The 24,728-nt window shown below is 43.5% G+C and overlaps 1 protein-coding gene across 1 annotated transcript in view; it reads right to left on the bottom strand.

Moving 5' to 3' along the window:
* Rab12 (RAB12, member RAS oncogene family) overlaps positions 1-24,682 on the bottom strand; it is a gene marked incomplete in the record, with an annotated part of 25,412 nt that extends 730 nt beyond the window's left edge. The window contains 7 exon segments of the mRNA XM_029564332.1: positions 19-536; positions 1,867-1,971; positions 2,581-2,670; positions 6,273-6,411; positions 11,791-11,851; positions 24,279-24,529; positions 24,582-24,682. Coding sequence (XP_029420192.1) covers positions 423-536; positions 1,867-1,971; positions 2,581-2,670; positions 6,273-6,411; positions 11,791-11,851; positions 24,279-24,529; positions 24,582-24,682 — 861 coding nt within the window.
* Between the last annotated feature and the right edge of the window lie 46 nt (positions 24,683-24,728).

Genomic DNA, 24,728 nt, shown 5'->3' with positions numbered 1-24,728 from the left:
TTTAGCTTCTTTTTGAAAAAAAAAATCCTTAGTTTTTACAAATTTTCTTTCAACAGTAAGCAAAGCACCACGTTCTCTTTTTTATCAGAATATCTGTCCTCATAATTAACAAGGACAATTATGTTACTTAAGAAACCATCTACCTTCTTCTCTCCCATTCTTCATATATTAGAAGTACTACATCTCCCAGTGTAGGTACACTAGACACTGGGGCGATGAAGGAAACAGAATTTGGAGGGAAATATGTAACTTATAACCCAAACTTACCCAGGATTGCATATTTGCATATTTACAAGTTAGTGTATAGCTCTGACTTGGATTACAAAGTGCGAAAGGAAATTGTCAAAATGATTGTAGTGCGGAAGAGAATGTTTTCCCCTTTCTAGGAATTTTTTGCTGCACTTTGTCTGCAAAGTAGCAAATCAACAGCATCGGACGTGCGGCCGAGGTGGAGGCAGTTCTGGCGGGATATCTGGCTCTGGTTGTAACGAGAGGATGCTATTGGACAACTCATTCCTCAAAATATCCAGAGGCATCTAGAGGATAAGGAGAAAGCACAGACATACCTTCATCTTACAAGGGAATGCTCTGTTGTATAATCTAAAAAACAAAGCACTGTTTTATAAGGCTGGCTCAAAGAGACCCGGGAGGCAGATCAGCCACAGAGTGCTTGCCCAGCATGCATGAGGGCCCTAGACTTGCTTACCAGTAGTGTGATTAAAATAAAAAAATAGACAACTTATTTTTACAGAATTTACTGCAATAAAAATTTCACATATTAGTGAATGAATAAAATGGCCTGAGTTCTAAAGAAAGAAACCTCTGGCAAGCACTAAGCAGCGGTTTCATTTGAAGCTTCAGAATCGTGTCAAGACTGAAGAATTCTAAGAGCCGGTCCTCCTGGGCCTCGGTGGCACAGTCACCTAGTGCTTAGCCTGTGGTACTTATATAAAACAGTTGGCCTTCCACTTCTGGTAGGTTCTATACTGGCAGATCCAAACACTCTGGTAAAACATACTCGGTGAAAAATAACCGTGTAATTTTCACGTACAGATATTTCTTGCCATTATTCCCTAAACAACACCCACTGCAACTATAGCCACAGCATTTACACCACATTAGGCATCAACTCATCTAGATAATATTTCAGGGTCCTAGACCCAATCCCCTGGTGAACACCCAGGGATAACGATCAAGAGATACACTGTGTAAATGAATTTAAGTTCTTACTGAAGGCCTTCAGTATGAACCTAAAGATGCCCCAAAAAACTGCAGCTGCCCAGTGAGGCTGTCCAGCAATTTCCTTGCAACTCAGAGGGCTTCTGTGGAGGACAGAGGCCACTTTAGGGTGAGGGCACAAGGAAGGCAAGTGGCTCCTAAGCTAGGAAGGCCGGCTTCTGCTAGGTCTCCAGAGTAAACTTAATTCTGTGGGGAAAGAAGAAAATGTCAAACAAATATGGTGTTGCTGAACCCAGGGCCTTGTGTACGCTACACAAGTGCGGTACAGCAAAGCCATACTCTCAGCTCATATATTTATACTAGGATGGAACCCAGGGCCAAGTATGCCAGGCAAATGCTTTACCAATGAGCCACACACCCCAGTTCCTCACATCACACTACATATAAGCCACTCCAGAAAATTCTACTTCAAAGCAAAGCAAACTAAATCCCACAGATGAGAAACAGCTGTCACGACAGCCAATTGGGGATATACCTTGCCAAGTTCGCTACCACACCTGGTTCCTGAGCATAAGCCAAACTACAGTACTTTTGTTTCTAAAGAAAACCTTCTCAACAAAAAAGGTAATAAAGGAAAAGAGGTTTCAGATGAAATTCTTTCATAATGTAGATTTTTTTTTTCTTTACCTTTTTCAGAATGTCATCAACGAGTTTCAGAAATATCTCATCCACATTGAAGTTATCCTTGGCGCTGGCTTCACAGAACCGCATCCCAGCTATCTGCTGTGCAAACTAAGAAGACAGGTATGCTTTACCCATGCAGGGCAACCTGGCCCACCTTCCTGCATCAGACCTGGCTTCTGATGGCGAGCCATAGCCTCAGAGTCTTATCTTTAGGAGAAGAGGGGGGAAGAGGGAACTAAAGGTCTGTAAAGTCCCATTTATGCTCCAATATCAAGTTCATGCATATATACTTCAAGTTCCCTTAATATATAAACACAAAAATTTCTAGATATCAGGACCTTTAAATCCAATTACATGTGTAAGACTCTAAATATGCAATGTATCTGACATTTAAAATGTGAATATCATTGCTTCTCCATGATTGAATCCTTAGCAAAAGCCAAGGCAGGCGAAAATACATTGGAATAAGAAAACTTATGACAGCACATCTTACAATCTCAAAATGTTCTTCTGTATAAAATGTCAGAGAAGGTAATACTACAGTATATACTAATGTGCTTTTTCCGTTTCAAAATGAACTCAAAGAAAATGTAAAGGAAACCAACAAGAAGGATGTGACAGAGCGGTCACTGCACCGACAGCTATTTTGTCATTTTAAAGTCATTTATGAGAGGACACATGATCTGGGCGTCTCTGGGGCTTCCCGTGGTCACTCACCTTTTCTCCTTGCTGTCTGGTGATTTCTCTGTCTGTTTCACAGTCCAGCTTATTTCCAACTAAGAGAAGCTCTGCATCTTCAGAAGCATACTACGGAATTTTCAAAGACAATACCGTCACACACTGATAGACAAACTGTTACCATTTACTCATCTGTTCGCTCTGTTCACTGTCCCTGGGCATCTCCTGGGCCCAGGCAGGACTGAGGATGGACAGGGCTCACAGTGCTTTAGAAAGCACCCTGGTGAAAGGCATCAAGAACCACCTTGGCCTTGGCTCCACGACTCATTCTTAAGACTCTCTTAAGGAAATGATTCAAAATACAGGCAAAACTCTGTACTCAAAACTGTCATCAACTGTGAAAAACCTAAAGTACAACAAAATGAAGAACAAAATAAAGTATGTTCAAACAGTGCTGCTAAAAACAAGAGCTGGAGAGATGGCTCAGCAGTTAAGAGCACTAACTGCTCTTGCAGAGGACCTGGGTCTGATTCCCAGCACCAACACGGTGGTTAAGAGCACTAACTGCTCTTGCAGAGGACCTGGATTTGATTCCCAGTACCTATATGGTGACTAACAACCATCCATAACTCCAGTTCCAGGGGATTTGATGCCCTCTTCTGACCTCTCTGGGCACTGCACAACATGGGTGCACCTACACACATGCAGGTAATATGCTCATACACATAAGAAAATAAAATATTTAAAAAAATCCCAAATCCCCCAGAAAACCTTGTTCTCTAGAAGAACACAAAATGACATGGGAAGGGCCCTCACAACAGAGTACTTGGTGACAAAACAGACCAATGTCCAATATTCAAACTTCCTTTTGTGCTCCAATGCTTCTTCCACTGACTTGTAATCTAGAAAAATGTTAAGTTCCATCTACAAGCTTTTCAAAAATACAGATTCAATAGAATTTCTCTCTTGAAAAAGTTATTATTTCTTTAGTAACTCAATTTTGTGCATTTCTAAAAAGTTAACTGAACAGCATGCAAAGACATCTGGGGAGTGTGGCCCTTGGCAACCTGCAGAGGGGTGGGGGTGTGTACTAGTTCCCTGTCAGTGATGTGTCGGTGGCAGCACTGGTACTGACCAGACTGGCCCAAGGTGAGCATTGATAGCTCTTGTCTAAAGAACAGGGGAACAGAGGACAGGTGGATATCAAACCTCAAGATCTTGGTGGAGTCACAAGCTCAAGCACCTACTATGTCCTCAGCATTTAGGCCATTTGCTTCCATTTTCCATTCACACGTCAGTTTTGGATTTTTTTTTTTTTTTCGGTCTTTTTTGAGATAGGATCTCCCTGTAGCTCTGGCTGGCCTATAACTTGCTATGTAGACCAGGCTGGCCCTTAACTCACAGATATCTGCCTGGCTCTGCCTCCCGAGTGCTGGGATTAAAGGCATGCGCCACCATACTCGGCTAGTTTCAGAAATTTTAGACTACAATGAGAGGACTGTCCTTTCCTAATGTCCTTAGGAGCAACTCTGAGGTTTCAAATACTGAAGACCTATTCAATGGGACACAGGCATCTACTGGGCATTTTCTAGAAGAGGTGCTTACCACTGTAAATATGTATCTTGTGCAGCTCAAAAGCATCTCTCAGAACCTAAGAGCCATTCTCAGAAACGTAATCATCAAAAGACTGTAAGTGGGCCTGGGGAGACAGCTGGTAAAGTGCTTGTCATGGAAGCACGAGAACCTGAGTTTGATCCCTAAAAATCATGTAAAAAAACCAGGTGTGGTGTGCTTGTAATCCCTGTACTGGAGAGGCAGAGAGAGGAGGATCCCTGTAGCTCACTAGCTGGCCAGCCTTGCCCAGTAGGTAAGCTTCAAGACAATGAGAGCCTGTTTCTAAATAAATAAATACAGGCGTGTGCCAGCAGGCCTGGCTCAGAATCCTAACTCTGATAACTGCCAGTCAATAAACAGCCAGCACAGTTTCATTTATAGTAACCAGCTCTCAGAATTTTTGATCTCTGAGTCCCTCTCCCTTGTTACCTGTTTTATTCAACTTTCCAAGGCAGTACCTCTGGAAGCCGTGCAACTCAGGAATAGATTCTTAGTCTCCACTAGCTCTGCTCTAGACAACACTCTTAACCTTTATGATGCTATGCTAATAACGGCTTTCTTTACATGTGTGCGCGTGAGCCATGGTGTGCATGTGGAGGTCAGTGAACAACTTGTGGGAGTGAGTTTTCTTCTATTATGTGGTTTCGAGGGAGCAAACAGCTCCCCACTGAACCCTCTCACTAGCACCATGATAATGGTTTTGTAGGTTACTTTTCAGTGATTTAAAGTTTTTGGTTTTTTTGTTGTTGTTGTTGTTAAGACAGAGTCTCACTAGGTAGCGCTGCTTCTGCCTCCCAAATGCTGGGATTAAAGGTGTCTCCCACCATACCTGGCTTTTTTTAAGCCTCTCTTTACCTGGGCCTGTGCAGAAGTCTGATGAGTGACTTTTTATTATCATGATGCCCAGGAGTGCCCCCTCAGATCGGATGGCCTCAATGGCTAGTACCATTATTTCTGAATATAAAGAGCCATAAAGATTACACATGGCAGACCACTGATCACCTCCAATCACCTTTCTCCACATCCTCAACCACCTGCTTCTTTATCATAAATATCTCCAAACCTCTCTATGGGAGACCTCTTTGAGGCTTGGGTCTTCTCTATACATGGCCACCATGTGAAACCTATTCTGTGTTAAAACTATCTACCACAGGGATTAACTGGGTGGTGGATAAAACAGGTCTGATTTGGTAGTCTGTTGGCGTGGGAGGAGGAAGGATGAGTACCTAGTAACCAATGCCAAGTGCAGAGCAAGATAAAGGTAGGGGCTGGCCTAGGTCCCATTCCTATTTGTAACACCAGTCCCTAACATACAGTGAAGAGGTATATGTTGAAAACTTGATAAATTTAGAAGCTAACCTTCTCGAACATCTATACAACTACAGGCCAAATAAAGTTGCATTTAAATACAATTTGTATATGAAACCCATATTTATATTAGGTGTGCTGCTAACTTAAAGGAATTAAACATCAAATTACTGCATAAGGGGACAAATTCCTCAAACCGTGGTCAACTGTATGATCACACTTCAATCCCAGCTGCTGTACCTCTAAAAGTGCATTGCTCTCCACATTCCCTAGAGGAAAATGCAGTTTACATTAGTCATGCAGACACAGGTTTCTGTAAGGACTCAATTACAAGCCAAAGGAAAACCATCCCTTGTTTAAAATGAGAAACTGAAGGACATCTACAATGCTGAGGGCAAGTGCCCAGTGAATGACTGGACCACTGAACTGCCCATGGGTACCATGGAGACACAAAACAAGTGCCTACAGGACCTTTCATAAGAAATGAGTGTCCTGTTTAGTCTAACCCTATGGAAGCAGTCAAATACCGTAGAAAGAACAAGTGTGGGCTTTGCAATCAGATAGTTCATGGACTGGAATCAAAATCTGCTTTATTTGTTATAAGCCGATTCTGGGCAATTACTTCATCATTGCAACCTCATCTCTTAACAAAGCACTACCTGCCTTTTCTGAGGTTGTAACATGGATTAGATTAGATGACATTTAGTCCACAAACGCTCCAGTACTGTGAACTGTGATGTCTCTCTCTTTTGCTTTCACAAGGAATGATACAAGCTGAGAGTTGGCATCCAGTAAAATGTGACACATACCTTGTCAATCATTTTCATCCATTTCGGCAAGTCATCAAACGTCTCCTTCTTGGTGATATCATACACTAATATGATTCCCTTGGCACTTCTGTAATAAGCTGAGGTAATGCTGTTAAATCTCTCCTGACCTGCTGTGTCCCTAGGAAGGAGCAGCAAATATCAGTTCCCAAACCACCAAAGCAAGCAAGTTCACATTCCATTGCAAATGCACTGTGCTGCCTCTTCTCTACCCCCAGGGAACAGGAAGAACTGGCACATTCTTCCCTAAGCCCTACATTTGGAGGAGGAAAAATTCAGGCTGATTTACATTATTATGGACACATGATTATCACTATACATGGATTAACAGCTGAACTGCACAAATGGAGATAGATTATGAACCAAGACCAACAAACTACCCTTCATGAGGAAACCAGCAACAGGAATTCCAGTAAGTACATCAAAACATGGGGTCATTTATTTCTTCAAAATAAAAAGGGAGATGCAGTATTTAGCAAGACACCCCTAACAGTTCACTCCCCACTGAAGACTATTTTCTAAAAAAAAAAAAAATTTACTTATTAATTTTATGTGTATGAGTACATTGCCTGTAAGTGTGTAAGTGTACCTGTGTCCTGCAATGCCTGCGGAGGTCAGAAGAGGGCACCGGATCTCCTAGAACTGGAGTCACGGAGGGTTGTTAGCTGCCATGTGGATGCTGGGAATCAAACCTGGGTCCTCTCCTCTGCAAGAGCAGTCAGTGCTCTTAACTGCTGAGCCATTGCTCCAGTCCTAAAGACAGCACTCTAAATTCCATCTTTTTGAAACTGACTCTGAATGCCTCAAGTAGAAAAACGGGTTCTTTTGAGTAACTATTCCATATTCCCCAAATATTCAGGTTGAGAAATGTTTTGTCTTCTACTCTTCTCAGGAGCTCCTATACATAAATTATCTGTGATCACATCTGATCAAGGATTAGGGAAAATGGGAATATGAAATGCTGATTCTATTCAACAGGTTGCTAAATATCCATTATTTGTTAGCACCACAAAGGACCCACTTGTAATTAAGATAATCAACTATGATAAAACAGAATTCAAATATTCTCCCTCTTTATCTCCATGAAACTGAATTTTCATTGTAATGATGAAGAGCTGATTTCCAGAAGTTTGGGGTTTTCACTGTCTGCTAAATCATCATTTACTAGATCAGTGTGGGCTCTTATTCTGATTTCTCTCTCTACTTTTGGTGCAAACTGAAGAATTCTTGCAATTCTGCTTTCCCAGTCTGGTAATATAACAGTGTTTACACATTTCAATGATTTTATTTGCTATCTAATACATTCATTTAAAGGTACTAATTTGCAGGGCAGGGAACCAATTTTAGCATATGAAATATATCACCTTTTCCAAGCAGAGAACTAAAGGAAATAAACTTGTTGACAACCTAGAAACACCAGTTGGAACAAAATTCCCCTACAGTGAAGGCAGGGCCGATGAACTAGAGGAAGGGGTCAGCCAATGAGCCACTTGAATCCTGTTTCTCTCAACGTAGAAGTCACACTTCAAGGCTTCAAGTCCACTTTAATACAATGACTGGAAGCATTTGGGGGAGGGGAGGCTGGAGAGATAGCTCAGAGGTTAAGAGCGTTTGCTGCTCTTTTGGAGGACCCAAGTTTGGTTCCCAGCACACACATCAGGTGGCTCACAACCACCTCTCACTCCAGCTACAGGGAATCCAGTGCTGTCTTCTGAACTCTGCCAGCACTTGCACTCAGGTGTGCATACTCCCTTCCCTGCCCCATACACATACAATTACACATGAAGTTCTTATGTACATTCATGTAGACATAGTTTAAGAACAGAGGAAAAAGTGGTCTTCTAACTAAACATAATAAAAAAGCTGAAAACTGTGGCAATGACATTATGTGATATAAAAATGTAGCAGCTGCAGCTTTCAGAATTTTAATCTTTTAGGAATCTTCAGTGAACAGCATTTCTTTAGAATGACTAAAATATGAATTATCAAGAAAAAGCACATTTGTTCTAACAAGCCTCTCTCTGTGGAAACCAACCGGCTACAGGGTGGGGAAGCGGAGCTTGGTCCTAATCAGCAAAGCATAGTCCACCAGGGTTCCTGAGGAGCTGCTGGCAACCACACTGGCTGTCCCTGCAGCTGATGACAGAACAACACGAGTGATGGAGGACATCATAACAGCAGCAGCACAGGAACTGCCCTGGACCCCCAAACATGTCAGACAGTATAGGCTGAGCATCTCCAATCTAAATACCCCAAATGCTCCAAGATTTGACACTTTTTGAATGCTAGCTTGATACCATAAGTAGAAAATTCAACATCTGACCTCAAAATGCAGGCACACTAGACACCTTCAAGTAATAAACAGATGAGTTTTGGGTTTAGACTGGGGTGCTATACCCAAATTATATCATTCTATCTATGCAAATATTCCAAAATTCAAAACACCTCTGGTCCCCAGCATCTTGGCTAAGAGATGCTCAATCTGTACTTTATTAAAAGTCTCTGAGTATTATGTGATTAACCAAGTGGCTGGAACACTGCCAAAATAAGATTCATTCTTGAAAACTCCTTCAAGGAAAAGATAGGTTGTGATGGACTGTTAACTGGATGAGGCAACACCCAGAGCACAGGCGAGCTCATCTTTAGGTGTATCAGTAAGGGAGTGTTTTCAGAGAGGATTAACTCAGAGTGAGATCCATACTGAATCTAAGTGGACCATCCCATGGGCTGGGGGCCCAGATGGAATAAAGACAGGAAGAAGGAGAAAGTGAGAGCCAAGCACTGGCTTCTCCTTTCAGTGCTTCCTGCTCCGCTGAGGTGTGAGCAAGCAGCCTGGAGGTCCTACTGCAAGCCACTCACCACTCCCTTCCGGCTACAAAGGGCTGTAGTTTCTTTTTCTTTTTTTTTGTCTTTTTGAAGCAGGGTCTCCCCGTAGCCCCAGCCGTCCTGGAACTCACTATGTAGACCAGGCTGGCCTTGAACTCACAGAGATCCGCCTGCCTCTACCTCCCAGGTGCTGGGACTACAGGCATGCGCTACCACGCTGGGCAGGGCTGTAGTTTCTTAAGCTGGGTCCTGAAATAAACATTCTTTCCTTACATTGCGTCTGTCGGTTATTTTGTCACAGCAATGAGAAAAGTAACTAATACTCAAGTCCTGCTTACTAAGTGAATCACTGGAATATTCTAAGCAGAAAATTTGCAACCAACTTTTCAACAAATCTGATGCACATCACTTCGCCTTGCTCAGTGATTGATGCTCTTTACCAGTGTCATGTTGACAGCTGTAGAAATTACAGAGGACCAAGCTGAAGGGGTGAAGAGTCAAGGGGGAAGCAGAAGAGGCACTGCTTTTAGAGAATGCTTTCAAATCTGGTCCAGCTCTCCTCACGGAACAGGCTGCCGTAAGGAAAGCTGTAAGTCAAAGACCATAATGATGGGCAGAACAGGAGGCACCTGAACATTCAGACATACTTTTTGTAAAAACAGATGTATTTTTAATTATGTGTCTATGTATGGGTATAGACACGTGTGTGTGTGTGTGTGTGTGTGTGTGTGTGTGTGTGTGTCCACAAAGGCCAGAAGAAGGGTAAGGATCCCTTGGAGCTGGGGTTACAGACAGCTGTGAGCCACCGGATGTGGGTACTGGGATCCAAACTCAGATTCTCTGCAAGAGCAACAGCTGCTTTTAACCACTGAGTCATCTCTCCAGTCCTAGGATTTTTTTTTTTTTTTTTTTTTTTTTTTTTTTTTTTTTTGGGGGGGGGGGTCTCTCTCTGCAGCCCTAGTCAGCCTGGAGCTCTCACAGAGATCCACCTACTCTGCCTCCCTAGCACTGAGATTAAAGGTGTACGCCACCCAAACAAGCTGTCTATACGTTCTATTGCCTACCCTTCTCCCAGAAAAGCACATCAGCCACAAATGTTAGGGGGCAGAGGTAGATGTGTTCCAAATCCTTTGAAAAAACATCTTTAAAGAATTTATAGTTAGATGGGGCTGGAGAGATGGTTAAGAGCACTGGCTGTTCTTGCAGAGGACCTGGATTTGGTTCCCAGCACCCACGTGGCAGCTAACAACATCCACAACTCCAATTCCAGGGGATCCACTGCCCTCTTCTGATCTCTAAGAGCACTGCACGACACGGATGCACTTACATAAATGCAGGCAATACATTCATACACATAAAATAAAAAGTGAAATAATTTTTAAAAAAGAGCTTGCAGTTAAAAAAGAGCAGCCATGTTACAGATATTTTGATGGACAGCAACAAACTAAACAAAAATTGCTACCTTTTTGTGGGTTAGTGGAAGAAATACCTATTCTTTGGTATTTAAGCCCAAAACAACAACAACAACAAAACAACCAAAAAATTACAAACAACCACGAAACAAAATAAAACTCCCAAAGCCCTTGAGTGGGTTCACAGTAGCAGATGACCAAATGAAGGCATTACCTCAGACACCTCCGTAGCGAGCAAGGTTGGCTCAGCTGCAGCTGTGCCCCAGACAGGGACACGGATGAAGGATGGAGACATGCCACTAACATTCAAGCGTTAGGTGACCGGTGACACCACAGATGAGGCAGCAATTAACGCAGATGAAAGCAAAAACACACAGATGGTGGACAGACAGTCAGAGCTGAGGGTGACCTGCCAAGAGGAGTTAGTAAGCTGAGTACACTGCATCAGTGTCGTGAAAACCACAATGGCATTTTCAGAACAGCTCAGCGGGGCCCCTACTCTAGCACCACAGGCTGGACCTGCCCTTTCTTCTACAGAGGCTGCTGGCAACACTGGGTACTTCTAACTGCCGCTGTGGGCTGTTAAAAAGGAAGAGAAAGGTTTAAGCACTGAGTATAGTTAAAACACAGCTGGTTTGGCCTCTTATTGACTCTGAGTTGAGAAAGGGGTTCTCTTTTTAGGTGGGGCCTCTGATCCTCCTCTGGTAGGCAGAAGGAGCTCTGGTCACTGGACACCCACAGCCCAGCAGGAAAGGGCATACCTGCCACACCATCTCCACACTGTGCCAGCACAAGGATCCCTGAGCCGACTGTGGGTGAGGTGCTTCCCCTCCTGCCAATATAGTTATGAATACACTTGGAACTTTTGAGTAACACACAGCAATTTTAAAGACATGAAGGCAAGTCCCCTCTCCCCACCACCAGTGCTGGGGATGGAACCCAGGGTCTCACACATGCCAAACAAGAGCTTATCACTGAGCTATAACCGCAGTCCAAGATAAGCAATCATTGCAACATGGCAGTTTTGAGATATGTCAAATGACTGAAAAATAGAGGCAGAGAGGCTCAAACTAACTGTTATCACAGTAACACAACGCCCCATGCGGAAAGGAAGTGTGAGATACGGAGATGCTCCCAGGAAGTGCTGGACACCGGATTCTAAGATGAGCAGGAAAGTGGGTGTGGCAGGCCAGCTCAGAGTTCATTTTAGTAGATGTGCAGATCGTTACACACAGGCATGACTGGGGTGGACTGCCACTTACCAGATCTGTAATCTAATTTTCTTTCCTCTTAGCTCTACAGTCTTGATTTTAAAGTCAACACCTGTGGATAAAACAAATGAATCTGAAGCAAAAACAATAAAGATGCAATTTGTCATAAAAATTCAAACAGCTTTTTGTATCATGACCCAGGAAGACAAAAGAACCAGCATCACAAGCACAAAGGTGAGGCAGACGCTCTAGATGCGCCTCTAGTCATGCCTTGTCTTCAACCGGGCAAGTCAGCCTCCCAGTTTGCCCTGTCCACCCAGCACCCGCTGTTCAGAATGTAACTCATGCCCACCAGAGCTCAGTGCACAAGCCATTCAAAAACCAGTTACATTACGAACTATACTATTTAGAGAGGATTCTTAGAGGGAAAAGTGGGAGTTTAACTCTGATTTCAAACAGCCTTTCTCTCAATTTGAAAATTATTAATACATTAACATTTTTAGCACTCACAAAAAGTGCTGGCAAACATGGGCATGACTTCACTCACAGAGGAACAAATTGTTATTCAAAAATGTCTGGTAAGCCAGGTGAGGTGAGCCTGGAGCCTCAGCCACTCAGGGGTGAGGTGGTAAAACAATGGAGACCAAGAGTCTGAGACAGGCTGGACACACAGCAAGACTGCAGTCAAAAAGGAAATTTGTTTTCACTTACCTACTAACCAGCATACTCAATTTTAATTTTTATTCATTTCAATATAAGCAAACCATCATGTGTCATCTTTTTTAAAGCTAGACAAGTAAACTTCAGATAAATTTAGGAAATCAAAATTTCATTTGTGTATCTCATCTGACATGCCTTTTGATTGTAGGAAAAAAATGCAAGTTTTTTTTTTTTTAAACACATTTACAAGTAAGGAAAACGGAGGAGATGCTGGCTGCTGGCTGGCGGCAAGTACTAGGAACATTGTCCCTTCAGGGTCTACTTCCCAACTGCTTGCTAGGACCCCAGCTGGATGATCCCAGGCAGCCTACATATACAAGTGGTCACAGTCAGCAGTGACTCTGCCTGCCCTCTGCTCATCCATTTTGAGCCCTGAGGCAGCAATGGTCAGATGAGGATCTGAGGTGACAAGAAGGACATGTGACTGGCTTTAAAATTAGCAACACACTAGTTAGAACCAAAGACATGTTTATAACCCTGGGGCAGTGGGGGAATCCCTAAACTAAAAAACAAAGAGAAGTTCCAAGGAGGTAAAATGTCACTTAAAACAGAGGGCAAAACGCTAGGACGCTCCAGTCCTTCCTTCACACCACACACAGTTCAGATGTCACCAGCCAAAGCTGGCCTTCCTTTCAGCTCTGGAGTGGACTGCTTTCTAAAGTCAGAGAGCACTAGGCACAGCCATGAACAAGGCTCCCAACCCTTAATGACTCACCCCAAGGTAACAACATACCTTCAGGTGATACTTCTGAGGCACAACACTGCAGACTCTAATTATGAAAAGGTACACCTTAGTGTAAGACACTGTCTTTGCAATATTAACCTGAAGTTAGAACTTTTTTTATGTTAGTCTGTGATGGAAATTACAGATCAAATTTATATTGTCATGCCTACTATTTCACTTGTATGTGTGTATATGTCCCTTGATTTCATTTTTATTTCCACTTTAAATGAGTTTGTTTTCAAAACTCTGAGTGAAGGGAGATGTAATGGGTACTTGCTATGGGGCAGCTATTTTACTGAGAAGAACTGGCTAGTGGCATCTTCTGTCCTTTCTACTTCCAAAAAACAGAACCTCCATTGAGGTTCTGATGATGCGGTTTTCTCTAAGTCACACTGGGTCTGCACAAGTCAGGTGCTCTTTCCTAACAAGCCTGAGAAACATTTTAGCAGTTCCTCATGAGGACTATTTTAGGGCATTAATAGTTCAAATCATGAAGTAAACCAAAGATTATTTGACAATAGGATGAAGAATCTTAACCAACATGGAGAATCTGGTATTAATGAGCAAACTAACCATAATAATATCATTAACTCTAACAGAAAAATACTAAAGCTGTTAAATGGCTAAATCTAAAACTCTATAAAAGGCAACAGCTCATTAAAATAGCCTCCTCTCTTAAAATAAACTGCATCTAACAGTTTCAAGTAGCTTATAATGTCTGGAAACAATCCAATTTAGAGCCTGGACATATATCTTTACAGTAATACAAGTATGCCACCAGATATTTCTAAGGGCCTTACCTCAAAAATAAAAAGTAACTCTTAAAGTTCGGTACGTGTAATATCTACATGTCATAGAAAAGACAATGGTCCTTAATGATAGTGAGTCATCAATAGCCTCAACCATTTGGACAGCAGCTTTAGGAACAGTCAGAGACAGGTGAGAAGGAACTCCTATGAACTTATAAACAAGTAAGGGGGAAAGGGTATCACCTTCACTTGTATCTCTAGCGCTTGTTGAAAACCCATTTTCCTAGTAGCTTCTTAACACAAACAGCCTTTAATACACGGTGGGTTATGGGGACAGTCCCTGCCCCCAGATCCCGGTCATACTGACCTACATTAACACACCGTGGTGTTGTCTTCTCTTAAGAGATTCCTCTTGTCAGGGCTGGAGAGATGGCTCAGCCTCTTGCAGAGGACCCAGGTTCGACTCCCAACACCCACATAGTGGCTCCAGTTCCAGGGGAATCTGAAGCCCTCTTCTGACCTCTGAGGCATTGCATGACACGGGTGTACTCACATATATGCAGGCAATATGCTCATACACGTAAAATAAAAATAACAAAAATTTTTTTTTAAAAAAGGAGATCCCTCTTGTTTGCCCAGAAATCTTTTAAATCCTAGATTTCCCATCAAACCTTCCCCGGATGCATCTGCCCTCCTATCACTGCACAGAGATGTCCCCAGTTCTTCCTGAACTCTCCTAGCCCTTTTTGTATCTTACTTGGCTGGCTTTGTCCACAAGCTAGGTGTCCATGGAGGATCTAGTACCTCTGGCTGCCTTAAGTCTAGGATACTGCCTGACACACAGCAGCAACTCAACGACTCTGATGACTGGACGCTGACCTTTCTTCTCCATCAAATGCTGTGTATCCAAGGAGAAATGCTGAGCGGTTTTGGAAAAATTAGGGCTATTCAGGACTGATTAGCTAAAAAAGATGCAAGAGTCAGACGTGAAATGGGAGCAGCGAATATGGAACGTGTGTGCGTGTGTGTGTGTGTGTGTGTGTGTGTGTGTGTGTGTGTAGAGAAGTTTCATTTTGTCTACAGTTCTATAAAGGACAGGCAGTCTTACTAGGCTCATATCCTCTCTCTGCAGAGTCACCCCAGGGGTTACCATGGTAACAGATGACTTACCACTTCTGTGGAGCAGTAGTCACTTAGATTACTCTAGAAATAGGGCCTTACCTTTAAGCTTTCAATTATATAGAAGTTTTCCTACAACATTTTAGAGATACTTCCAGAAAGGACTCAGGTTACGGAGCTACCATTCTTATTCTCAATGGGTGAAGTATCTGAGTTACTGTATCTTATGCTTAACCTTAATTTGCTTTAGTAGTAATAGCACCAAGATACTTGGTATCTTGTACCCAATGCAGCTTGTCCTCACAGTAGCTCTGTGAGGTGGGCACTACCATCCCATCTTATAGGGGACACTAGAGGTAACTGGCCAGACCACATGCCACTGGAACAGCAGAACCAAGATTCAAGTTCATACCCTTGCCTGCAATGGAAGGCTGTTATAATAAAAGTCAGATGGAAAAGTACCTGGAATGTTCTGCAGAAAGCCTGTAATCATCATAAGCATGATGTTAGAGGCAAGCCCGGCTTTGCCTTCTCCTTGGTAGTCTTTCATAAATTGGAGGTAGCAGAAAGAACTGGTGTCTAAGTCTGACTGAAGACAGAACACTTCTAAAACATCACTTGTTTCTTTTTGCTGGCCCATAAGAAGTTACAAAAAGGACAAGAGCAGAAATACACAGAAGTGTCTTTCTTCACACTCCTTTCCGGTCAAAAGCAAAAACACCGCTATGGCCCATGTCTTCAACTGCAGCTGAACAGAAGGCCTCCCTGCTTCCCTCTATGCGGCGGTGTGTCTCCTGCCAGCCCCAGACCATACTGGGCTCTACCAAACACTACCACACTACAGAGTCTCAGTTTCCAAAGCAGGTCTCCAAGCAAACAGGCTGTGATGCTACTGTGGAGTCACAGAACTGTCTTCAGTTTGTAGAATGACGGTTCTTCTAAGGATACCTTAGACAATGTCAGTCACACTAGGACATTATAACCCTGTATTGACTTTAAGAAACTAAAGGATCTGTCAAGGTCACACAGAGGCAAATCCAACACTGGGTAGAAGCCACCAAGTGTCTGACAGGTGCCTACTATTGTTATCACTAAAGGAAACTAGTCACTTGATCCCAATGCCAGTCTTCTGCCCAAGCTCCATCACCCACCAGAAGAGTGCAAGGTGAACCTGCACATTATGAAGGATGGCAAGGCCAGCTGCTGCCTCCAAGCCTGCCCTTCAACTCCTGCACCTCCCCAGAAAGCACTCCACGGGGTGAAATCCCATATATTTGACAGCTTTTCCTACCTAAACTGTGCTATGAGGAGTCAATGATACTGAAACTAGTATTTTAATTATGAAATTTGGTGACCATTTCATAGAAAGTCACTAATCCCAGCACTTGGGAGACAGAGGCAGGCGGATCTCTGTGAGTTCGAGGCCAGCCTGGTCTACATAGTGAGTTCCAGGACAACTGGGGCTACAGGGAGACCCTGTCTCAAAAAGATTTAAAAAAAAAAAAAAAAAAAAAAAGTAAAGCCTCATGTGTCATTACGAACACAGGGTTCTGCAGAAGGCGGGGAGAGGCTGAGTTCATCTTTCATGGAAGTACACATGTATGAAAAAACTTCAGAAAACGTATCACTTTAATAACTATATGATGGAGATGCTGATGAAAACTGAAGCTGGTGTGTGTGTGTGTGTGTCTGTGTGTGTCCTCAACTCCTCAGCTACCATCCATCATTTCTAATTCTTGGTCCAAAAAGGAAGGAAATATTTATAGTCAGGGGCAGGGAGAGCTGGGGAAAAACCCAGATGCTCAAATGTTGGATTATTAACATGTTCTTCATACACATGAAAACTAGCTTTACTGAGAATGGGGCTGTGACAGTTCAGGGACTATAAGGTAGCCTAAGCATTCCCCCAGGGCACGTGATAGCTCTTACTCAGCTGTATGCACCAGTGTGTAAAGGCAAGGATAAGGTTTTGGAGGGAGTATTTCTTTTGCATTTCTATATCAATATGGAAAACAGATACCAGATTTCCTTTGGGGGCCAGGCACCTAGGACACTGTAACCCCACTTATTCCTGCAATGTAAGAAAGTGCAAGTCCCATTTTGTTTTTCTTTTTATGAGGAACCTGAAGCAAGTCACTTGCCTAAGGAAGCACTGGTAACTTATGGTGGGGTAGGAGCTCAAGTCCAGGCTTGCTGCCTGCCACCCCCAATCTGGGCAGCGTAGGGAAGGTTAATAAAGGCTGAGGGAAGGTGAAGGGCTTTTCTTTTTGAGTAAAGATTAAAAGTTAAAAAAAAAAACCCAACAACTTAATTGTGGACTTGCAATTTTATTTTAGTTGATTAACAAGATGGTGCCGACATCCTACCACACAAAATGCATGAGGCATAGAAAGAAAACCATAAGACACTTTACTGACAACCACTTTACTCACAGAGATCTATGCCTCAGCAGGGTTCAGCCTGGGGAGGTTAGAGGCTTCTGCATTAAAAGAAGGGCTGTGAGAGGGTCTTCATTTTCATCCCCATCTGCCCCGCACCCCCAGCTCCTCACAGGTCTGCAGTCCCATTGGATGCTGTTTTGGTTTTTTTGTAAACTAAGAAGGTGTTGCACAAGCTCTGGGATCAAGCAGTCTAACTGGGAAGAGGTCAGTGGCATGCATACACACTGTGTTTTGTTAGGTCTGTGCTGTTGCTTCCTGGTTAGAAAGGATTAAGCAACATAATCACACTCAATTAAGGGTACTAGTTTGGGTCTGTAGTTTTGTTTTCCAAATACTTGCCCAATACCAAAGCTGTGCAACAGAAGGAAGATAATTAGGTTCCTCCGCTGATGAACTACAATGGCTCTGAGCTCTTTTCTAATATAGGACTTTGTCAGTCTCCATGATCATATCCCCTTCTGAAGGGACAAGCCAGGGACATGGATATGAAACCTATGAAACCGCTCCCAGAAAGGTCTTCTGTTGATATAAAGAATCTCTCAAAGATATTTGCTGTGACTACTGAACAAAGCTGTGTTTTCTAGCCCAGTTCAAACTAATGCTTAGTGGAATAATATATCTGATACTCCAGGCTGGAGAACCTCTCATTCTGTAAAGGAACCTCCTCCTCTGCCTTCTCCAGTAGGTTCCAAGGCCTAAACATAGATTTCTCCTAGCCATCTCTTCCTGGACCTGTCATGCAGTCAAACTTTCCCTGTTCAGTGTGAGAGGCAGAGACAAAGTGGACTTCTCTAGGGCCAGGTATAAAGTCTGTGTATGTGTGCATGTTTTCAACTTAAACAATCTATCCCAAAGAACTCTGTAAACTTTCTTTGAAAGAGAGCTACTGGATGTCAACAAGCAGACGCTGCACAAGCCTCTTGGGCTTGCATTAGGTCTCTTATATAAACCCAATCACAGTGCACTGCACCTTTGGTTTGAGAACCAAGCCTCAGCTCCTCTTACACTTGCTTCTCCCTGAGTCATCACTCTGGCAGAGGTCATGAGGTTCTGCAGATGGGGTGAAAACACTGGAAGCTACACTGCTATTCAACACTTGGGAAGCGAATTCTGGACGCTCTTCCCTAATTCTCTCTTAGGGGAAACACTGGGGCAGATCCATCTTGACTTAGAAGACTGTACATAAGTCCAGAAGAACAAACAAAAATCAATTTAGAGTTTCAATTGCATTCTCATGAAAATGGTTGCTCTAAGGTCCCGGACTAAAGAGCAAGGTAGCCAATTTCCCTCCACAGCCATCCTGCAGCTTCTAGGTAAAGACATTCATGACTACACTGACAGGCAAACCGGACAACCCCTTCTGCAGGGGCCTTGAGAGTCATAACCTGCTTCATCAGCTCTCGAATCTGCTGTGTGCTCAAGTGCTGGTCCCTATGAATGAGTTACACCTCATGCCAGCTTCCCCGGGGGTGTGGCCTCCACTGAAGTCTGTCCCTAGGTGTACCCTCATGTGAACATTAACTAGAGGGGACATCCAGGCAGATAACGGGGACTGTGGCCAGTAACTTAGCCTACTAGGCTTTTCTGAAGTACTTACAGTCATCTTCTGAGGCAGGGCTGGGAACCTAACACACTACTGCAAAGGAGAGAGGTTCTCAGAAGCAAATTTAAATAACTTTACTTAAAGTTCTGCTATCTGATCTTTCCTAATTTTTTTCGATTGTCTTCATTTTAAATCACTTTACAAGTTGGTGATAATGTTTTCTATTTTTAAAATGTCCTTACTTAGAAAAATAAAAGAACTGGCAATCCTATGGTGGTCTCTAGGCGCTAATTTTTAGGGGAAATTTTACTGCCCAAGAATGGCAGAATTCTGGTCTAGAGAGCCTTACATCAATGACCTCCTGTGTTTCAAGGAAACTGGAAAATCTGAGTTTCCATATCTCCTATTCATATTGCTTTCAGAAATATTCTGAATTTTGCATTAAAAAACTCTTTTTTGGGGGGCATTTTTGGGACAGGGTCTCCCTTTAGCCTCAGCTGGTCCAGAACCTACTATGTAGACCAGGCTAGCCTGGAACTCAGAGATCTGCCTGCCTCTGTCTCCCTAGTGCTGGGATTAAAGGTGTGAGCCACCAGGCCTGGCACATTTAAAAAAATTTAAAGACTATTTGCTTATATATTCATAAGGAAACGATAGAAACTGGACGGAAATTTAAACAAAAAAGTCATTTGTGTTTCATATCTACTTTACAAATACAGCAGGAGGGGCATTTAATGCAACACTTTTAGTGTGGAATGTTTTGGTTGGGAACCATCAAGATGCTAGGTGTGGAATTTTCCAATTGTAGCATCATGTCTGTGGTTCTAAGGTTTGAACTTTCTGATTACGGATGTTCCACGTGTCTGAGTAAAAAAATGCAATTCCTAGACCATTATTTTACTTTTGAGACAGTCTCACTTTGTAGCCCTAGCTGGCCCAGAAATCGATATATAGACTAGGCTGACATTGAACTCAGATTTGCCTGCTTCTTTGCCTCCCCAAGTGCTAGGATTAAAGATATGCTCCATTATGCCCAGGTAGAACATTATTTTACTATCAAAATGTTAATACAGATACTGCTAAAAGAAAAGGTCAACTGATACTATGAAACAAATTACATTATGATCTTCAAAGGGCTGCTTCTAGGACCAAATCAGAAAACTGAGAAAGTTTCAGGCTGTGACTTCTGCATGTGTCAGCCATTAGTATTTTCTTTTTACAAAAATTTTTATTTTATGCATATGTGTGTTTTGCTTGCCTGTATGTAAGTGCACCTGTGTTGTGTAATGCCCGCAGAGGTCAGAAGGTGGTGTCAGATTCCTATGGAAGTGGAGTAATGGACGGTTGTTAGCTTCTGTGTGGGTGCTGGGAATCAAACCTGGGTCCTCTTCAAGAACAGCAAGTGCTCTTAACTGTTAAGCCATCTCTCCAGTCCCAGCCATTAGTATTTTCAACAAAGCAAAGTCAATTTAAATCCTAAGTAAGCTAAGGAGTGGACAGGAGGAAGAATTCACTGGCAGCCCTGGCCTGACCACTCACTGACCAGCTGTGCCAAAGGAGTAAGTTTACTTCTCTGAAGCTTTAATCCTTGCCTGTAGAATGGGCTGACTTTGAGGACTGCTGGGAGGCCTTTTGCTGAGACACAGTAAGTGCCCAGCAAGCAGCAGCAGCTAACAGAATGATGCACTCCATAGGCAGACAACTAAATTACATGTCCTAAGGAACAAACTAGTTAGGGGCACAGCCTACAGCCAGAGCCAGGCTCCCCATTCTTACTTTAGTGTCTTTTCTAGAATTTAATTGCTGTTGTACTGAGAAAGCAGGGGTGGAGTTCTACCTAGTAAAACCATCTTAATCTAAACGAAATGAACAGCTACCTTCCAATCATTACAGAGAAATAAACATTTTTATGGATTTTTTTGAAATATGCTTTTAAAAAAGCTTATGCTAAATTTAAGAGTCTAATAGCAGGAAGATAGATGAGGGACTCAGCTTTGCTAGACAGAGAGGTGGCTTGTCTTCCACCCTGAAGGTAGTCATACAAACGGGCATAGGCACACAGATCCACAGTAGTGCATAGAGAGCATGCTTATGATACATACATATGAACAAGAAAAAAAATGGATCAGGTGAATATGTTCAACAGTTACAAGTTTCTATAGCAAACTAGAGCTTAAAACACTTAAAATTAAAGAAAGCATTTTAAAAATTATGTGTATGCCTGTGTGTGGGTATATGCACATGAGTGTAGGTGCCTGCTGAAGCCAGAAGAGGGAGTCAGATCATCTGGAGATGGAGTTGTAGGCAGTTGTGAGCCATCCTGTGTGGGTGCTGGGAACTGGACAGAACACACCCATAACTGCTGAGCCATCTTTCCAGTCCCAGAAAACTGGTTTTATTTTATTTCTCTAACTTCAAAAAAGCTGCTCCTATATTTTTAAAAGACCCTGTCAAATCATGGTAGTATATCAGACTAATTCAACTCCAGGGATACAAAGCCTCCTTGAAAACCACACTCCACCTAAACAATTTCCATTAAATAGTTTAAACAATTTTTGTAGCTTTTCACATCCTTATGAATTTTGTGTTTTAAACCTAGTCAGCTATGTTTAATATATAAAAAAACAAAAAAAAACCAACAACATTCTCCTGATTCAAAACTTCACCACCTCAAATCTCTAAGGATTTCCACTACTCCCTGTAGTACAGAAACCACAGGTAGCTGATCTACTGGAAAAGGTGCTTAAAGAGACCCTCTTCTAGCCTCTGAATGATAGGTGCCATGCCACTGTTTCAGTGACTCACTTCAGTGTACATATGTGCTCAGTTCTTTCCAGCTGTGCTGACAAGCAGCGGACATGGACAAGCCCTGACCCAGTAAGTAGGGAAAGCAGCCTGGGAAGACACTCTTGCTCCTTGTGGAGTTCTTCGTAGTAGGATGAGAAGAAACTAGAAAAACCAGCCACAGAAGGACCCTAGTAGACTACTTATTGCTCAAATGATAGCCACAATGCTATGCCACACCCAGTGCCATGTTTAAGTAGCATTTTTGTAAAGGAACTTGAGGAATGAACTTGGCTTCACAATCCATGAGAAGGAAGCCTCCTCTAACAAGCCCTCAAGATAGGAGGCGCTTCTGCTGTGTAAATTAAATATTCTGCACAGCTGCCCTCCTCACTCACCTGTAATCTAGCTCCCTGTGAGTTGACTGAACTCCAGACTGAGCCCATATCCTGCTTACCACTGAAGCTCACAGGCAATACAACACCCACCACATAGTAGGTGCTTAAGAAATGACCTGCTTACTAGAAGGGAAACGCAACTCAGAGGTAGTTGCTGAAGAGAAGCTCGTTAGCTTTAGGGTCTTCACACTCTGGATTAGGCCAATTACCATCTTTCTCTGAACTTCCCACAACTAGAAACATCTACTGATCCAATTACTTTAGGCCATGGATGGAACAAACAAAATGCCCAAGTCAAAAATTTAGCCACACTCTGTGGGAAGACACATGCTTATATATGTGCACTTATTTATGTGTGCCTGTTTCCTACTCATTCCTACACAGTCCCAGACCAGTTGTACTGCCTTTGTGCCAATGTCTTAAGAGGTCTTTATGGTTCCTGGGCCCCCAGGGCAGGTCCACCCTCCTCAGAATGATGAGGCAAGGTCTCCAACCACCTATATTCAAATCTCCTAAGAGACCTTTCCAGAACACAGGTGTGCGAAGTTCCACTGTGCCCAGCTCAGAGCACCTGTTCTAATGCTTTACCCACTCCCTGGCTCACCTGGTACCCCAAGCCGTCTCAGTGCTATTAGCACCTGCACTGATTTTCCTTCATCACAAAAGTCAATTACATTATTTTTTATTTTCACAAATGTTAAGTGTGGGGCATAAAAGACAATTCTCAACTGCTCTTAACCTTACTGCATTTATGTCAGACACTAACAAAATAACATAAGCCTCATTTCTTAGTTTAGAGACTCTCTATACTCTTATGATCCAAGATTGGATATCTGAAACAGGTGTAATTATGTTACTATATTTTAATATGCCCCAAGACTAACATTTAAAAAACAAACAGGATGGAATGTACAGAAATATTTCCAAAATAATCTATTCCAAAAAAGCATTAAGGGAAGTTCTCAAAAATGAATTAAAAAACTCATTATGAAAATTGGAAGCTTAATTTTCCAGCATGACACTTAAATGTAGTCGTTTCGTTATGTGACAATTTACCCACTGAAAATTCTCGAAAGAGTTCCTAAAATTCTCTACGGAGCTACTTCGTCTCAAAATTGGAACAATCACCGGTTACAACTGTAAATATAAGAGTAAAGCATGAGACTTTACATTCAGTATTTCAAATCTCGAACTGTTCAGGGTTTCTTGCCTGGCACCAATCCCTCCTGCCTACCCGTGAAACTGAGGGCTGTTTATTCTGAAGACCCACTCTAATACTGAGTTACCTTAGCTTTGGGAGCTTTTAAAAGCTTTTCCATAGAAACAACTGGTACTCATACCCCTGACAATCACAATGTCAAGTCTTGTGAATCTGACGTCATCAAAACATTTTCTTATAGTTTCAAATCTAGATTTTTGGCTATCAACCAGGAGCGTTACCTAGGGACTTCACTGTACCTCCCTCATCCGGGGTGTGGACTTGGAGGCCAGTTCTTTCTTTGCCAGTCACCCGGTTGTTTGAGGTCAAGGATACACAAAGCTCAAATCCCTCTGCCCCACATTTGTACCCAAAACAAGAAACTGCAGTGTACTCTTAGTTTCACCGATGTCTGTAGCGTATTTTACACTTCTTTCCAGTAAACTAAAAATGGATGTAAAATGAGAACTAAAGCCCTGGTTCCTTCCTCCTAGCCCGCAAAGCTAAGAAATCCAATCCCACTATGGATAGTGACCCCGGGGCACCGCAACAGTGGGCGGCCTTATTTAGCTTTAGTTTCCCACCTCACAACACCGTTTTCCTAGGCGAGATGTAGGAGGCCGGCAGTTTCCGCGGAGACACAGATGCATCAACCCGATCTCATGACCCGCGGGTGGAGGGTTGCGGGAGAGAACGAACGTCCAGGGCTCTGGGGTGGGGATTAGCAACCCGTGGAAGGAGCCATCGCGAACTCGGCCTGGCTCTGGGAGCCAGGTCAGAGGCTTCCTCGCAGACCCCCACCCGGATCTCCCCGCCAGGCCCACCTGACACGCGTGAAGGCCAGGCCAGGCGGCCGCGCTTACCCACGGTGGACTTGCAGGCCTCGCAGAAGGTGTCGTCGGTGAAGCGCTCCATCAGGCTGGTCTTGCCCACGCCCCGGGAGCCGATAATGATGACCTGCAGCTTGAAGTCCGCCGGCCTGGGGGGCTGCTTCCTCCGGCGCCCCTGGCCGCCCGACAGCGCCGGAGAGCCCGCGCCCATCGCGCTCGGCCCGCCGTCGGCCGTGCGCCCCAGGACCCGGCGCCCCCTCGGCCCCAAGCTCAGCGTCCGCCCCCTCGAACGGTCCCGGCGGTCCGCGGACTCCGCGCTGCAGCTGTGTGACCTGCCGGCTGCCCTCTGCCCGCTCCGCGCTGCCGCCGCCGCCGCTACCGCCGCCGCCGGGAGACGAGGAAGGGAAGCAGCTACTTCGCAGCAGCGGCAGCAGCATCCCGGACAAGGAGGGGCAGGAAGCGCCGGTGCGGGCGGGGCCGTGC

The sequence above is a fragment of the Nannospalax galili genome, unplaced genomic scaffold, assembly GCF_000622305.1.
Source record: "Nannospalax galili isolate Female #2095 unplaced genomic scaffold, S.galili_v1.0 scaffold155, whole genome shotgun sequence".
In the NCBI taxonomy this organism is placed as follows: domain Eukaryota; kingdom Metazoa; phylum Chordata; class Mammalia; order Rodentia; family Spalacidae; genus Nannospalax; species Nannospalax galili.
The sequence above is the reverse complement of the archived record's forward strand: the minus strand, read 5'-3'. Positions and strand labels throughout refer to the sequence as shown.